Source organism: Microtus pennsylvanicus, chromosome 11 (assembly GCF_037038515.1).
Source record: "Microtus pennsylvanicus isolate mMicPen1 chromosome 11, mMicPen1.hap1, whole genome shotgun sequence".
In the NCBI taxonomy this organism is placed as follows: domain Eukaryota; kingdom Metazoa; phylum Chordata; class Mammalia; order Rodentia; family Cricetidae; genus Microtus; species Microtus pennsylvanicus.
In genome coordinates, this window is record NC_134589.1 from 28,082,568 (window position 1) to 28,101,245 (window position 18,678).

An 18,678-nucleotide genomic window follows, 5' to 3' on the forward strand; every position below is an offset into this window, starting at 1 on the left:
AAATTTCCAAACACAAAGCAGGGTTCCATTTAGGAACCTATAAAATAAGAACAGACATCCTAGCTTGAGGCCTTTTTCCATTTTCTGAATCTGCAACAGAAATGGTTACAAAGCAGACCCATCGTGCTAAGAATTAAAAAAGAAAAAAAAGAAAACCGGCAAAGCAGGAGCTTCCAAGAGAGACTGGAGTACCTGAGTATCCTTGGTAGGTTCTGCGTCAGCGCTGGCACGCCAGTAGAAATAGAAAAGTGCACAAGCAGCAAAACAGAGAGAGATACTAAGATAGCAGAATTAATGACCACCGCCCCGCCAACAAAGCCAAACACAAACAGCAGCATGCATCCAGGATTCATGGCGCTGTGCTGGCATGGTGAAACGTCCGAACCAGGAGGCCTACACGGGGGCCAACGGGGTATCTTTGTAGTGAGGATCTGTCATTCAGCTGCTGCCACAAAAACAATGCCATCAGCAGCAGCTTTCCACTCCATCCTGCAGCGGCTCCCAAGTGATGACGTCATTTCGCTCTCCCCACCTCATAACCATAGAGCTGCTTGAAGCTTTTATGCAGCAACCCAGAGGACAGCCAGCCTATTAACTACGTTCCTCTCCACTAAGAGTCTTGGCGTAGCTCATTGGCTACAATACCTAGAGATCTACATAATTTATTCACACGCCTACATCAAACAGATGGCTGGCTAATCCTTTCAAGCCTGCCTCTCTGCAACAGAAAGGACCAATTATATGGGAGAAATCAAAAATTTTCGGCATACCCACAAACTGGAAAATTTCAAACCTACTCTAATTTCCCACCAAGTATCAATAAATAACTAAAATCCTACAATATGTTGCTTGTAATTTATAAGGTTCATAATCTAACCTTTTAAATGGCATTTCTATTTTTGCATGCTATTCTTTCCCTTCGCATGCCAATCACAGTAGAGATATTCTGGGAACAGACCATTGTTTCCAGATTTAAAAAACAGGAAAAACAGAAATAAAAGATTGATTATCGATTTCACATTTTCTCAGGCAAAAATGTATAACAAAGCTTACCTAATTCTACTATGAGCTGTAGCCTCTAGTTGATCACTCCCTGAGAGCTGATGAAGTTTGGTTCTTTCTAAGTGTTCCATATAATTATGAATCATCTATTTTAAGAAAGAAAAAAATAGATACAAAATTTTAGGCTATCACCTAAAATAAAACAGAATTATAACAAAGGAAACATTTTGGTACAAAGTTCTTATTTACAAGATTACTCAATTTCACGTAAAAGAGTATTAAGGAATGAAAGAATTGCAATGGCAAAGGAATATGCAAATACTCACTCTTAAGATGCTGCAGTCAGTAAAAATAGCTAATATCTTCCTTTGCATTGCAAAAATGGTTTTGTACAATATGTGATATTATTAAATAATATTGGCATAAATAATACAAATTAGTACACAGGCACTGGTAGGTGGTTATAACAGACTGCTGATTAAAAGTAATAGCATTTGAGAAACCTGTTCACTTAAAATGGGAAACAAAGAAAATAATGTCAAACTTGAGAAAAAATTCTATATGTTTATCTTTCCACACTAAAAAGGAATCACTGGAGTGAAAATAAATTTCAATTTAATTTAATGGCAGTTTTTTGTTTTGTTTTTTGAGACAGGGTTTTTGTGTGTAGCTTTGAAGCCTGTCCTGGAACTTGCTCTATAGACCAGACTGGCCTTGAACTCACAGTCTCTGCCTCCCAAATGCTGAGATTAAAGGTGTGTGCCACCACAGCCTGGCAATGACAGTATTTTTAATTATTTCTGTAGATTTATAGTTGAAAGAATTACAAGGTACTTTCTCCTGTGCTAATTTAAGAACATCAGTATTTAATATAATCATCTATAATAATAGTAACAAATTAATAGAAATATCAGACTACTTTGATTCTGAGTCAGAAAAGGAGTCATATGATAGGAAAGCTAAATATGGATGTGAGTTCCATCCCTAGGACTCTCATGGTGGCAAAAAAGAAATGACTCTTACAAGTTGTCCTCTTATTTCCACATATAACACACACACACACACACACACAGGTTATTTTTAAAAACATTTTTAAAAAACACTAGTTCAAGTCAGGTGGATCTCTGTGAGTTTGAGGCCAGCCTGGTCTATAAGAGCTAGTTCCAGGACAGGGTCCAAAGCTAGAGAAACCCTGTCTCAAAAAAAACCGAACAAAACAAAAACAAAAAAACCCACAAAAAAACCAAAAAACAAACAACAACACACACACAAACCCCCCAAAAACAAACAAACAAACAAACTAAAAAAACTAGTTCAGGAGATGAAAAGGCTGAGTAACCTCCATGGGAACTCACATACACATACAAATAAAAACTTACAAAAAAAGAAAAAAAGGCTAGTCTAAATGAGAAATGTTAATAGTAAAAAAATATGAATACAGAATCACAAGGCTATTTACATCTTTTATTTTAAATGTATAGTTTTCTCTTCCATACCATTTCAAAAAGAATTTTTCATAAAAAAATTTTTGGTTGTATCAGCAAATCACAAATAGCTGCTCTCTTGTATCAAGAAGAAACTTCAAGAAAAAATTAAACTGAGACTAATATAGCAAAATGAATGCTGGGCCTAGTATATGTAAATAACATTGTCAAAAAGGTTTTAGAAAGCCTTGGTTGAGTCCTTAACACCCAGACAGTAATCATAATAGAGGTAATTTGTTCAAATAGGAGAATGTAAAGAATACAGATACTTCCTCCAGACTGCTTTATAGTAATTAATTTATTCAATAATATATAATAAAATATAAAGATAGAATCAATTTTACATCCGAATAGCTTACTATAGATTGGTTCTCTATTATCTTTTAAAATATTTAAAATTTAGAAAATGATACATTTGAAATCTTCAGATGACTGATTCCCGGGATGATACCCTGGATTTCCACATGGCCCAATGTAAAAATACAGATGAGACTAAAGCAGCCCTCACCAGGACAAAGGAACAACAAAACAGCAGCTATCATAGCAAATGCCAACTATTTTTACTTTAACTATTTTTAATTTAATTTTCACAATATAACAATTTTATAGATAAACCCTAGGTATAGGATAAAATAATTTGCTTAAGTTAAATATCTAGCTAATAACAGAACTGTTTTCTGTAGCTACTGGAGCAGTTAACGCTGCAGGGCCCATGTTGCATCTGTCCTTTCAGTTAACTCTCCAGGCAAGCAATGAGCTCATTGTCCTTTCCTCCTCGCTCCCACAAGAAAACCCCACGCACTAAAACATTTCTGTATATTTAAAACAAGCTATATCTCACAAACAAATAGAAGAAAAAGCTACACTGCACATAAAATTTTAATAATGATTCACAGTATGGTTATGATTTTAAAGGAGGGTGATAGGGGAAGGCCAGTACTTCAGATAAAAAAGAAACTTGAGAGTGGAATAAGGCTTTTTTAAGGCAAGGTGCAATTAAGTCTTCCAGTTTTAACTCTCTTCCATCTTAGATAAACTGTCAACTTATCAGGATGCAAATTAATTAGCATAGCTAGAGGTAAATTCTGTGACACCTGAAGTCATCGAGAAGAATTCCAACTATATTGTCTGAAAAACTGTTGCTTGAGATAGGTTAACAACTGTCCTTCGCTGAGATATCTTCACAGCAAAGGTGGACTCAGCACTAACAAAACCAAAAAGCAAAGCAACGGTGAAGTTTTCCAGAGCATGGGTTCTTTTAATTCTGGTTACCTTCAATCTTTCTACAAAGCTATTATCTTTAAACCAATGAGATTCTATGAGACACAGAGGCTCAGAAAGGCATGTACAGCATGTAACCTATAAGTCAAGCCAGGTGTGGGAGACACATCTGTAATGTAGTAGGTGGAAATGGGAGAATAATGAATAGTTTAAAGGTCCATCCTCAGCTACATAGCAAATCTGAGGCCAGTCTGAACAACGTGACACACATAAGACAACAACAAAGAGGCTGGAGAGATGGCTCTGTGGTTAAGAGCCCTGACTGCTCTTCCAGAGAACCTGGGTTTGGTTCCCAGCACCCACATGGCAGTTCACACACAGCCTTCAGTTCCAGGGGATCCGACACCATTCATCTTATGCTAAAGGGCCTTGTTGAATAGCCGGCCTGACCTAGACCTCACTACCCTACGTTAGTCTCCCAACCTCTGAAGTGCTAAGGTAGCTTATAAGCATAGACTACCACATGTAGCAAGGTATGCATTCTTTGAAGTAAATCCAGGAAAAAAAAATTAGTATTTGATTAAAGAATGGTCATTCACATTTTCAAAAAGAGCCAGAATATATTTCCCACTGTTAGCAGTAAACAATGTGCTTGAACAAAATACAATTAAAATAATTTTGTGTCTTTGAAAAATACTACCTTCTTTGGAAGTAACAATAAATACCCCTTTCTCTGGAGACTTCCAGAGATTACCTTTAAAAGGTACACTATGGGATTACAGAGCTATTTATTCTTGCTAATTGAAGAGGCTCTATAGAGCAGATGGATAAACAGAACATTTTAGGTTATAGTGAACAGACTCACATTTCAAAAGTAGACTTTTTTTGCATTACATAAGCCTACTTTGTGACAAATAAAATAGTCTGTCAGGGCAGAAGATAGAACCTCTTGTAACTGAAGGAGGGGATCCTATGAAAAAGCTGTCAATCAGCATGAGAAAGTTGTCTTATGAATGGACAGACCCAGATCACTGACTTAGTAACCAGCTTTTTCTTGAGACCATTTTTCTTCCAATAGTGTATATCTCTGAAGACATGGAAACAGACTGAAAATTTATACTCCCTTATGGGAAGTTGATGGCAGGTTTTTCATAGAAATGCATCTTTACATGGCAGTGGTGGCGCATGTGTTTAATCCCAGCACTTGAGGGGCAGAGACAAGTGGATCTCTGTGAGTTAGAGGCCAGCCTGGTCTACAGAGTGACTTCCTGGACAGGCTCCAAAGCCACAAGAGGAACCCTGTCTAGAAAAACAAAACAAAGCAAAACAAAACAAACAAACAAACAAACAAAACTGTTACATAACCTACTCTAATCTTTCCAAGGCTCTATGATCCTTTGTGGTCGCTCTTTTTCTTCTACTACTGTGTATCAACTCTGTGACAGTTTGTGTTCAGGTAGTAATACTTAACTCCAACCCCATGAGTGGGAAAGAAATTCTGCATTATTCAAAAGCAACGAAACTGAGTGTAATGTGATTTTATGGTGCTTCAAAGCAGCAACATTGGTCCCTTCCAGGGGCAGGATAGGTTACACAAGCAATGGGAGAAAAACAGGAACTGAAGACTACAGACAGAGTTGTGGGAATATCTCAATAATGTTGCTTAGCATGAGCAAGGCCCTGGGCTCAATCACCATCACCTAAATAAACAATAGATTAAAAACTGAATCAATCCCTGGAACTAGAGTTCCTGATGTTTGATTATGAGTCACTGTGATGGGTGATGAGAACTGATGTTCTTTGAAAGAGTATAGTGTGTGTTTATCTGCTGGGCCAACTCTAGTCCTATCATTCAAAACTTTAAGAGAAGTTTAGAAGATAGTAAAAAATGTAGTCATTATGTTTGGTTGTATGTAAAGATATAAGCCCTTATGAAAATAAGTATTTTCTGTTTTGTTACTTCTAAAATTAATCTTATTCTGTACATATTAATTATATAAAATAAGTTATTTATTTGTTAGAAAAAAAACCTAGAATCAAGCCGGGTGGTCCAAGTGGCACACATCTTTAATCCCAGGACTTAGAAAGCAGAGGCAGGAGGATCTCTGAGTTCAAGGCTAGCCTGGTAAACAACAAATTCTAGGACAGTCAGGGCTACACAAGAGAAACCTTGTTGTCAGATAACAACAAAAAACAAACTAAACAACAAAAAACCACCCTAGAATCAGATATAATATAAAACAGAATTAGTAAAGGGAAAATGGGCAGGAGTGGTGGCACTCATGTTTAATCGCAGTATTGGAGACAGGAACGTGGACAACTCTCTGAGTTCAAGGCCAGCCTGGTTTACAGAGTGTATTCCAGGTAAATCAGGGCTACAGAAAGGAGACACAGAAAGAGGGGAATGGGGAATGAAGGGATAGGAGAGAGGAGAGGGCTGTAAAATTCATTTTAGTATGTGAATTCCAGACTGGAACACACAGAAACAATCATTACGATGACAAGACAGAAATAAACACAACATATTAAAGACTGACAGACTCTTAAAATGAAGGGCTACAAGGGGATTATGTGATATAAATACTAATGTAAAATACTAGAGGAAGCACACACCTTTAATCCCATTACTCAGGAGGCAGAGGCAGGTGAATCACTGAATTTAAGGCCAACTTGGACTACAGAAGTGAGTTCCAGGACAGCCTATCTGAGAAACCTTGTCTCAAAATCAAAAAACAAAACAAAACAAAACAAAACTAAAGGAGGTTCAGCAGTTAAAAGTTTTGGCTGTTTTTCCAGATGACCTAGGTTCAGTTACCAGCATCCACATGGCAGCTAACAACCAGAGGATCTGATGCCCTCTTCTGGCCTCTGTAGGCACCACACTTATATGGTACACAGTCAAAAAATAAAAATATAGAAATTAGCATATAAAAAATCTCAAATGCCTGAAAATTAGAATCCCTTTAAACACATTCACAACACATTTAATGTGTTATAAATATGATATAAATCCTTTACAACTAGATTATATAAATGTAGAGAGCTAAACCAGTATTTTAGCAATGCAGCATTTTCCAAACTGGTAGCAAATCAATTTTCTCAGCATCATGCAAACTTTTTACTATATACACAAAGGTTTTACTAGGTAACCAAGGAACTCTCTTAAATAACTAAATTATTCTGTGGTATATAAATTTCCTACATGGAAATTTAATTCTAGATTTAAAAAGAATAAAAGTCAACTTTGGTAAATGCCATATGACAGCTAGTATTTTCTGGAGATGATGCCTATGAATTATTCTAATTTTCAAAGGAAAATGTAGACATATAAAGTCCATTTCTGTGCTCCAATATCAGCATAGTAAGAACACCCAGCACCCACCTCAGTATGTCTTTGATGTAGTGCATTATATTCCTTCTTCAGTTCTGCTTCTCTTTCTTCAAGTCTGCTAACTGCAATCAAGATACATATACTTAATCAAATACAAGAAATGTACTCTTAGAAGTCAGTCTTTAAAATGTTGTGTGCTATCCAGAATCCTTAGCAACTTTACAGCCCAGTACTCCATGTGAAATTCTGCACAAAGTGACCTCATTTCATCATCCTCACACACCATCTTCAGAGAAGAGTGTAAAACACCAGACTGGTTCTCTAACACATACGTGTCTATCACATCATCCTTAAAAAATGAATACCACACAAGTTTTAACCTTGTGTCAAATCCCAGATGGTTGATTTCAACCATTTTCAAGTATCAAGTTCTTTGTTCAGTACTAGCAGGATGTCAACACCTCACTCTTATTCTCTGCTTTGAGTCTTCTTGATTTCAGGGACTCATCTTCTTTTACTTAGCTCCCTCTGCTGGTGGATCTTGTGAAGTGCACTGATGTGGAGCAGGCTCACATTTTATACACCGTGTGCTTACATGTGAAGCACCAAATAAATATTAATGTGCTGCCCAATTTTGGGTTTGTATATATTTGCCTGCCAGAATTTGTTGGAATGTCTTAGAAATGCATCATTATTTAAAAGAACTCCAACTCTGTGTTGTGATTTTTTTTTTGTAACTCAAGTCTGTATGTCTCTGGCTCACTAAATTCACATTATGTTCCACAGTACTTGTGGAGTGCATTGTCTTACACCAAGCAGGTAATGATCACATCTCCTGTTCATTCTATAACATGGTCCAAAGCACTAGTAAGCTATTAATAATATATAGGCATTAGGATAACACCAGTGATATTGAAACCTTACAATCTGTGATGCTGCTCATTAAAAAAAAAAACAAAAAACAGGAAATTCACCCAAATTGTGGATATTTAGTAACAATTTCAAAGTATATATTTTTGAACAATTAATAGAAAAAAGTATAAGGGCATTTATTTATTCAATGGAGGCGACTCGGCAATTAAAAGCACTTGCTGCTCTTGCAGAGGACCCAGGTTCAGTTCTCAGCACCTACACCTGGCACTAAGTCCAGCTTCAAGAAATCTGATGCCCTAATGAGGGGTGAACTCAAAAGCTCGCGAGCTCTCTCTCTCTCTCTCTCTCTCTCTCTCTCTCTCTCTCTCTCTCTCTCACACACACACACACACACACACACACAATATATTAAATTTTTAAAAAGAAGTTAAACACTGCCTACTACTTATTAACTAAGCTTATTTAAAAGTTAAGGAAATCCCAAGACTAACAGACAAAACAATAATTTTTAATTACTCATTTGCATCAATTCATATTCTCTTTTATATTTTTTATTTTATTTTTTAAAAGAAAACCATCTTTTCTCATTTTATATGCCGAATTCATTTCCCATTCCTTCCCCTTTTCCTGCTCCCTCCATCTTCGTCCTCCTCCTAACCCCCACATCACCTCCTCAGAGAGGGTAAGGCTTCCCATGAGGAGTCAACAAAGTCTAGCACATTGCTTTTTCTTTTATATTTTTATTGCATTTATTTCTCTTCTGTGTGTAGTGGAAGGGGTGGCATGTATGCCACAATAGTGTGTACAGAGATCAGAGGACAACCTGCTGCAATTGGTTCTCTCCTTCCACCATGTGGGTTCCCTGGAACTGAACTCAACTCAGGCTTGGTAAGCAAGTGCCTTATCAAATAAGCCAACTCACCAGCCCTGTTAATCAGTATTTTCTAGATAATGTGCAATAAAAAAAAGAGTGAGATAGGTACTAAGGCTAAAATAAAAGCCAAATATCATTCATAAACTTCCATTTCAAATGTATTTGAAAGTAGAGCCCCATTATTTCGTCAACCCATAATTTTTATATTAAGACTACAATAACATCCTGCTTATAGTGTACGAGAACTGTCCTAAGAACCAGACATAAACTGATTTTATTCTCTCATAATGATGGAAGCATCAATATTACATTCAGTTTGGGGAGAAGAAGGATCTATAGCAATAAAGCTAACTTACTAACGGTCACAAAGGGGATTCTTTCCTAAGAAGAGTATAGGTACTATGCTATACTGCCTTTCAAGAAATGCTACTTTTAGACAAGCATGTTAGATCACACCTAGAATCCCAGCATTTGGGAGATGAGGCAGGACATGTATTGTGAGTTTGACATCAGCCTGGGTTACAGTGAATTCCGGGCCAAGCTGGGCTATATGCCCAGTCTTTTTTTTTTAATTTATTTATTACGTATACAATATTCTGTCTGTGTGTATGCCTGCAGGCCAGAATGTGGTTGCTGGGAATTGAACTCAGGACCTTTGGAAGAGCAGGCAATGCTCTTAACCTCTGAACCATCTCTCCAGCCCAAGCCCAGTCTTGACAAAAGCGAGAGAAATACCCCTTTTAATCTGTTTTGTATGATGGAACCTACTTTTAAGATTTCCTTGGGGGGTGGGGCTGGAGAAACGGCATCAACATAATGTCCACTAAAGTATAATATGTATATATTTTGATGCAATAGTATTCTTTTTACCCTGATACACTCGCAACAATGCCCAAAGGCATAAAAGTTGGTAGTCTATAAAAATGTTTAACAAAGTTAAACTGGAGTTACCCAATGCATCATTAGGAAGTTATGAAATGAAAGTCATATGACTGACAGAATATAATGCTTCACTATCTTAATGTCACATGACTCAGTAAGTTAACCTCTCTGGGTTTATTTCCTTGTTTAGCAATAAGAGTTCATATTAGAATTAAGTGAGTTAATATTTGCAAAGGACAAAGAATAGTGCTAGCATAAATGTATTCCTGAAACAAAAAACAGTAATTAAAGGAGCTTCTTAAAACGAATGTATTCTATCTGCAAATATCAATATAGTTGTGCCTACCAGGAAATGGACAAGTGCTAAAAATGTATCATATAAAATGATAAATAATACAAATAATAAATAATACAAAACTAGGCCAAGTTGGATGGTGGTGGCACGTGCCTTTGATCCCAGCACTTAAGAGGCAGAGGCAGTCAGATTTCTGAGTATAGGCCAGCTTGGTCTACATAGTTCCAGGACAGTCAGGGCTACCCAGAGAAATCCTATCTTGAAAAACCAAAATAAGTAAGTAAATTAGATAAAAAATAAAATAAAACCTATAACCAGGCATCATAGTATATGCCTTTAATTCTAGTACTTGGGAGGCAGAGGTAGGTGGATTGTCATGTGAGGCCAAAATGGTCTATGTAGTGGAGTTCCAGGCTAGCCAGGGCTACAGAGTGAGACCCTGTCTACAAACAGAAAAAAAAAAAAAGAAGAAGAAGAAGAAAGAAAGAAAAACAATATGAACAGTAATATGTTTACAAAACCAAAACAATTGTCCCTAATGCAGCTCTTTCCTATGATCTTAGGCAGAAGTCCTGCACCACCCCCCACACCCACCCCTGCTCTTTCCTTAGTTCCCTTCTTCCCCTTCCTCCACACAATTCCAACTGTTATGTCAAACTGAAATATCTTCCACAAGCTTGTAAGATGAATACTTGGTACCAAGCACAGCCACCGACTGATCTTCCAGATCCAGAAGGTCTGGGTTCAATTCCTAGCACCTATATGGCAGCTCACAACTGTAACTCCAAGATCTAACACTCTCACACAGATATACATGCAGATAAAACCCCAATGCACATAAAATAAAAATAAATAAAGTTCAAAAAATGCAGATTATCCCTACCATTCAGAGCTCTCTGGTCATTAGGATTATTTTGTTTCATTTATTTCCATGTGGCACCATTTTCTAATTTTTCTCTAAAACAACATATGAAGCTAGATAGGATACCAAACACCTGTAACCCTAGCTCTTAGAAAAGTGAGGCAAGACAGTTTGAAATCAATCTGGCCTCTATAGCAAAGAGATTGTTGACTGACTGACAGATAGGTAGGTGGATGAATTGATGAATGGATGGTTGGATAGGATGGATAGACACATTAGATTAGATAGAAGACAAACATGCATTCGTACATATGTATGTGTGTACAAGATAAATAAATAGGAGTTACGGAATACGGACGACTTGTCCCTCCTGTGTTAGTTTTCTCTGGAGACAGAATCTTACTATGCAGTCTTGGCTAACATTATATGTGTCAGGGTTTTTTTTTTATGTTGCTTTTGTTTCTTTTATTTGTTTTTGAGGCAGGGTCTTAGCTACTGTGTAGCCCAGGCTGGCCTCAAAACTCACAGTAATTCTCCTCAGTATCTTGAGTGCTAAGATTATAGGTGTGTACTGCATTCAGTGTTTCAACGGACTTTTTAAAACTGATATAAAACTGAGCCCTATCCCTTGCCCCAACACAAACACAACTTTTCCTCTATCATCACCCCTAGTAAGAATGGAACATTGTCTCTGATCTCTGTACTGATCTCATAGTTTTTTTTCATAATATCATATAGTCAGGATCATACAGTATATAGTATTTTCAAATTACTTTTTTTAAAAAAAATATTTATTTATTTATTTATTATACAATATTCTGTCTATGTGTATGCCTGCAGGCCAGAAGAGGGCACCAGATCTCATTACAGATGGTTGTGAGCCACCATGTGGTTGCTGGGAATTGAACTCAGGACCTTTGGAAGAGCAGGCAATGCTCTTAACCTCTGAGCCATCTCTCCCGCCCCCTCAAATTACTTTTTTCACTTAGTAGTATGTATTTTGCAGTACTGTAGCTGAAGTATATCCATTATATAGATTTCCATTATAGTTTATTTTTAGCAGTTATTTTCATAAGAGCGAAATGTCCACTAAGCTCAAAAGTTAATTTTTTTTAATTAAAATGAATTTTAATACACTTTTAACTAGGTTGGGCATGAAAGCACTTAGGAGACAAAGGTAGAAGAATCAAGAGTTCAAGACCATCCTCAGCTACTATCAAGTTTAAGGCCTTTCTGGGTTAAGTTTGATTCTGCCTTAAAAAAACAAATGAAAAAAAATAGTCTTCTCTTTCCCAAGTAACCTACAGAAAGAAGAATACATAGGTAGTTGCTAAACTTTAAATACATTCATTCCCTAGGCTCAGCACTTAACCAAAATCACCACCTAACAAAAGCTCCCTTTAATCCCAGCACTTGAAAGGCAGAGGCAGGCAGATCTCTGTGAGTTCAAGACCAGCCTGGTCTACAGCGCTAGTTCCAGGACAGGCTCCAAAGCCACAGAGAAACCCTATCTCGAAAAATCCAAAAAAAAAAAAAAAAGCGCTCCTAAGCTGAGGCAAAGGCCTCCTTTATAAACCAAAGTAGTTTCCTACAGCATAGCCCAATCTCTAGCTATGTGTTCTACCCCTATGCCTAACCTGTCCTAAACTGCCCACACCCAATCAATCCTCCCTTTCTGCTCTAGTCTTCCAGCTTGTAAGGTGTTACCAGAAACATTTAACTTCTAAATTTTACATAAATAACAAGTTATTATGCAGTCATGTGTCTTAACAATAGAGATATACTCTCAGAAATGCCTGACTATCCAATTTCATCACTGTGCAAAAATGTAAACTCACACAAACTCAGCTATGATTGTCAGGAGATAATAAAACTTCAGAGGATAAATGCAGTCTATCAGACTGAAACATTATTATACAATCTGTAGCCGTATAATTTTCATGGCTTGTATGTTACAGCAACCAAAGTTAAGTTTAAAATGTGCTTTCGTTTTTAAATATATATTAAAGTCCTCATAGAAGGTATTCCAGGCCATAGAGCCATGCTTTAGGGGTAGTTGTAGCTTTGTTACTGGGAGTACACCTCTGGCAGTTATTTTCTCTTCCTAATGCCTATAAAAAGTATCTAGTATCTAGACACAAACAGTTGATAATTCTCTGTGTTTCATGTTTTCTTTACCTCTACTATGATCTAAATGCCAATTTTACCTTCTTAGGCACATATACTACAAATAATTATCATACAATGATCATATAAATACATTAATTATGTACTATATACATATGCTTAGATAATATACAATGTACCGGGATTAATAATACAACTTCAGAAGCACTCACTCTTTTCTGAAAATACAATAACTCCATACAACAACATATCAAGTACAGATTACTCAAGGCCTAAGTAACAGTAAATGGTAAAACCACTTCTGAAAATATCTTTTAACACAAGGAAAGCCATCTCAAGAGCCCTGAGTGCCACTAAGAAATCAGTAAAGAAGAAAAAAACGGGGAGGGGACAGAAGAAAAGGGAAAGTAGGAAGAAAAACCCCATCTGGACAAGAGCTGTACACATCCCCCACAGCCTCAAGTACCATAAAATTAGCCAACACCTATGCTGCATTACATCTAGGATATAATAAAAAAATCATTTCTTCTTAATGACTGAATCCAAAATTTAAAAAGACGTCAGGAAAAACCTTAAACTCTTGAGATTATTATACTCATCATCAAGATTAGCTATAAACCTAGCATTCGCTGGAAATAAACAAGAATCTATTCATGATTATCTATCCCCAAACAACAGATGAGCAACGGGCCAGTTTTTAAGTGCTAATTTTCTGGGGGAAAAAACAAAATAAAATAGCTGGGTCTAAAGGGGAAAGGGGAAAGAAGCAAGAAACAGAACATCCAAAAAATAATCTAAAACTTCCCCTCTAATAAAAGCTGATGGAAATATTTTAGCTCATTTTGAATGAATGCTCTTTCTATTAGGCTTTCCAAAGAGCATGAGGATATGATTAAGGCAGGAAGAGCCACCTGCTGCTCTGCCGGCTCAAAATCAGAGCTTACCTCCTCAGATTGGTGGCCTTTGCCAAGTTTGGAACACCTTCCATCTCTGTTGTCTTCTGCCCCATCAGATTGCTGATAGGCCTATGGGGGGGAGAAAGAGAAACAGACCCGCTAGAATGCCACATCCAACTATTATTTGCCTTCTCAAAAGGAATCATTAGTTCTTACTGTTCATGAAGGCAGATAATCCAATTGTTACTGGACCTCAAAAAATTAACATTGGCCTTTCAGACTCTCCTTCAAGAATTTAGCATCAAAAGCCCAAAGAGTAAACAAGAACCAAGTGCTGACTTAGAAGCAAGCAATCTCAGACAACACATCAAAACAGTGATAGAAACCTGCCCTTGACCAAGGCCTTCACCACATCTGTCAGAAGATTTTCAGAAAGATATTACATGTCATTAATCAAAAAATGTTCAATGATATTTTTAAACTCTCATGAATCGATGATCCTTAAAACAGAAATGTGATAACTTCAAAAACTTCCAGTGTTAAGGACTTCTAACAATCTATGTCACTGCCTTCAAGATGTCTCCCATGCCACAACAGAAATCTGGCTTCTCTCCAATGTACAGTCTCAAAGAGGGGCCATGCTTTACCTCGGCATATATACCGAGTGCATTATCACCCATATGATCACAAAACACTTCCTCATAACATACCAAAACCAACAAAATGATTTCCTTAATTTAATCTTCTGAAATTATAGAAGACAGCTTGGTATCTGCCTTAACCATTCATCCCTTTATATATGTGAAGGGGAAAAAAATCAATTAATTTATTTCCCTGCTCTCTAAATGAACAGAAATCCTTTGATCTTTATTCTCTGATACCTTTAATCCTAGATATGATTATAAATTACACCTTTTAATATTCTCAGTAGAAAACACTAGACTATAAAAGTGGAAGAGCCCAAATACAGACAATAAAACATAAACCAGAGTAGAAGACAGTGTTATCAAATAATGCAGAAGCAGTAACTATTATCATTTGCATAACTTTTACTGTACTGATTTTCTGCTTTACCTTTGCTATACAGTCTTTTTCTTAAAGCCCTCAAAAAAGTTTATTAAATACACAGATTTCCAAACCTAAAAGAACTAAGTGAATTAAAAATAGCCTTCTGCACAATTAATTCCAAGTTCTTTCAATTAAGAAATATAATCCTGAAACTTCTAAAGTTACCTTTTTAAAAAGTGCATGTTTTCAACAAAACCACACATCAGTTACCTAACTCTGTCACTCTAAAATTATGTAGAAGAAACTTTTCTATTGATAAGATGAAACTAAAATGGGTAAGTTGACTTGTTCATTATTATCCAACATTTATTTCTTTTTATTGTAGTGCTAGAGATTGAAGCTGGAGTGTTACACTAGGCAGGCATTCTACCACCAAGCAATGTTCCTGCCCTCTCTTCAGAATATTAATATTTATGGTCAAGCATAGCAAAGGAGCTGATAAAGGTTTCATCAGCCTGAAGATTTAAGCTCCCTCCAATATTAACACAGGTACGAAAGCAGACCTAGTAAACTTCTTAAATCTATTTCTCTTTCCTTAGAGGGGTGCAATTATCAACTACTAACCATCTCATTGAAAGACCTGGCTTGGAAGGTCTGTTTGGAGCCATGTATTCTTTTAAAACACAGTGTGTTAATGACAATAGTAGTTTTACAGAGTCTCCAAATAATCGAGTGGCTACTGTTAAGACAAAGAAATACTTTCCTTCCAATAACAAAGTTTCAAGATGAAGGCTTAGAGTATCTTACTAGACTAAGATCATCAAATTGAAAAGGTAAATGAAGATCTCAGTGAGGTACAGAAAGTGTAGAAAGATCAAAACAGGTTGTAATACATGTTTTCAACATTTTCTATGGATTTTCAAGCTAAACATGGTAGCACAAGCCTTTAATCTCAACACTGGGGAGGCAGAAGTAGGTAGGTCTCTGTGAGTTCAAGACTAGCCTGGTCCATGTAGTGAGATCCCGTCTCTAAAATAAAGCTGGAGAGATGATTCACCAATTAGGAACACTGGCTGCTCTTGCAAAAGATACCTGGCTGCTCACAACCATCTATAACTCCAGTTCCAGGAGATTTGATACACTCTTCTGATCTCCTCTGGCACTAGGCACACAAGTTGTACATAGTCATATATGCAGGCAAAACATCCACCAACTCAGAATTAAAATTTAAAAAGCAAAACAAAACAAAGGATTTTCACTCAAAAGCAGCAAGGCAGAGTTAGAGTTTTCAAATAGCTTAAATCATTGTCATCTAAATCTTCATCTTCAACATCACAAAAGGCAATTAACACAGTACCTTGGGGAAAGGAATCTAAACTTAGGAGCAGAGTGGAGGGCAATCAGTTCCAGAGCAAGCAGCCTAACAAGAAGTTCTGTATCTGCTCTGAGTGGTGATACGTTGTTAACTAATGTCCCAAATCAGAAACTATGACAGCATGTGACTGTTATGAAGTACTAAAAATGTCCCTGCTCCTTGACAAGCTTCCTTAAACACATTCTAAGAAAATTATGGGGGCTGGAGAGATGGCTCAGTGGTTAAGAGCACTGCCTGTTCTTCCAAAGGTCCTGAGTTCAATTCCCAGCAACCGCATGGTGGCTCACAACCATCTGTAATGGGGTCTGGTGCCCTCTTCTGGCCTGCAGGAATACATACTGAGAATACTGTATACATAATAAATAAATACATCTTTAAAAAAAAAGAAAAAGAAAATTATGACAAGAGGGAAAACCAATGAAGTGAAACAGTATCTACTACAATATGCTTCATTTATTAGGGAAAAAAAATGTCCAAACAACCAACCAAGAAAGTAAGCAGTAGAGGAAGCTTTGGGTTTTGTTTGCTTTAGTCCTCCTGTAAAGTTCCCCAACCAGTGAATTCCTACTTTAAGCTGGGCAGTGGTGGTGCACGCCTTTAATCTCAGCACTCAGGAGTCAAAGGCAGGTGGATCTCTGTGTGTTTGAGGCCAGCCTGATCTAAAGAGTGAGTTCCAAGACAGGCTCCAAAGCTACAGAGAAACCCATTCTCAAAAAAACCAAAAAAAAAATTCCTACTTGATTGTTAGGCATTTTTTTTCTTTTTGTTTTTGAAACAGGGTTTCCTAGAGCCCAGGTGTTCAAGTATGCAGACATTTAAAGAATTGACTAGGGGCCAAGTGAAATGGCTTGGTGAGTAAAGGCACCTGCTTCACCAGCCTGATGACCTGAGTTCAATCCCTGGAGTCCAGAAGGTAGAAAGAGTAACAAATAACTCTTCCAAGTTTTCTGTGACCTCCACATGCATGATGTGGCACATACACATATACACAAAAACACACACATGCTAAATAAATGTTGTATTAAAAAAACTTTTAAACTGGGCAGTGGTGGCGCGCACCTTTAATCCTGGCACTTGGGAGGCAGAGGCGTGGTTCTCTGTGAGTTCAAGGCCAGCCTGGTCTACGAAGCAGTTCCGGGATAGCCAGGGCTGTTATAAAGAGAAACCCTGCCTCGAACCAACCCCACCCCCCAAAAAATAACAAAACAGCAACAACAACAACAAAAAAAAACCACTTTAAATAATTGATTAGGACTACCAAAATATCTCAGGGGGTAAAGACATTTGCTTCGTTAGCCTATAACCCTGAGTTAAGATCCTCAGATACCATGTAAAGGTACAGGAGAAAGAATCCATTTTACAGGGGCTGGAGAGATGGCTCAGAGGTTAAAGATCACTGGCTGCTCTTCCAGAGGTCCTGAGTTCAATTCCCAGCAACCACATGGTGGCTCACAACCATCTGTAATGAGATCTGGCGCCCTCTTCTGGCATGCGGGCATACATGGAGGCAGACACAATACATAATAAATAAATAAATCTTAAAAAAAGGAACCTATTCTACAAAGTTGCCCTCCTAACAATCATGTGTGTTGTTTGCCCAATAAATAAAAATTAAGATAGATATACGTACATATATATGTCATAAGCTGTAAAGAAGGCTGTTGAGATGGCTCAGCTAGTAGAGACAACTGCCGCCAGGCTGATGGCCTCACTTCAATTCCCTATCTATCCAAATAACTGATAAAAAAATTTAAGCTGTGAATACACTTTAATTCAGTTCCTGTTTATTTACTCTTTCTTGCTTTCATGTAGAAAAAACAAACTGCAACCAAAATTTCCCCTTTTAAAAAAAGAAAGTGGTTTTCAGAACAGAACTTGGACTTCTAATGACTATTTTTAAAAGAATACATGCCTTGAAACACACAAACCAGAACTGACACATTCAGTAATTTACAATTAGAGACTTTCCATTGTTTAGACACAAATGTAGAAATTGAAGTCAATGTGGTACTACACACCTCTAATCTCAGCATTCAGGAGACTGAGGCTGGAGGGATGGAAAGTTTAGGCCAGCACTGACTATATCTAAAGACCTGTGTAAATAAATAAGTGCTTGCCTTTGGAACTTGAATACCTGAGTTCAATTCCCAGAACTCAGGTGAAAATGCTGGACATAAAGGTATGTTTATAATTCCAGCACTGGGGAGGCAGGGACAGGCGGATCCTTGAGGCTCTCTGGCCAGTCATTTAATCTAATTGGTGAACTCTAAATCAATAACCCTGCCCCAAAGGAGAAGGATAGCGTTTCTGGAGCCTCCAGAGGTATGTGTAAGCATAAAGGGGAGGTGAAAAAAACTACCAGGTAGTGGCGGTGCATGGCCTTAATCCCAGCATTTGGGAGAAGAAGGAGGCAGGCAGATTTCTGTGAGTTCGAGGCCAGCCTGGTCT

At 37.3% G+C, this 18,678-nt stretch overlaps 1 protein-coding gene across 8 annotated transcripts in view; it reads right to left on the reverse strand.

The window, feature by feature from the left end:
- The window catches only part of Spag9 (sperm associated antigen 9), a 121,410-nt gene that overhangs the window by 75,197 nt on the left and 27,535 nt on the right, over window positions 1-18,678 (reverse strand). For 4 of the 8 annotated variants that reach the window (XM_075991104.1, XM_075991108.1, XM_075991107.1 and 1 more), the window contains exons 3-4: window positions 7,090-7,160; window positions 1,054-1,148 (exon numbers count right to left, since the gene is read on the reverse strand). In XM_075991104.1, the coding sequence (XP_075847219.1) occupies window positions 1,054-1,148; window positions 7,090-7,160 (166 nt within the window). Of the gene's footprint in view, window positions 1-192; window positions 694-1,053; window positions 1,149-7,089; window positions 7,161-18,678 lie in introns of those variants that run through there. The other 4 variants (XM_075991112.1, XM_075991111.1, XM_075991110.1 and 1 more) reach the window with 4 other exon arrangements.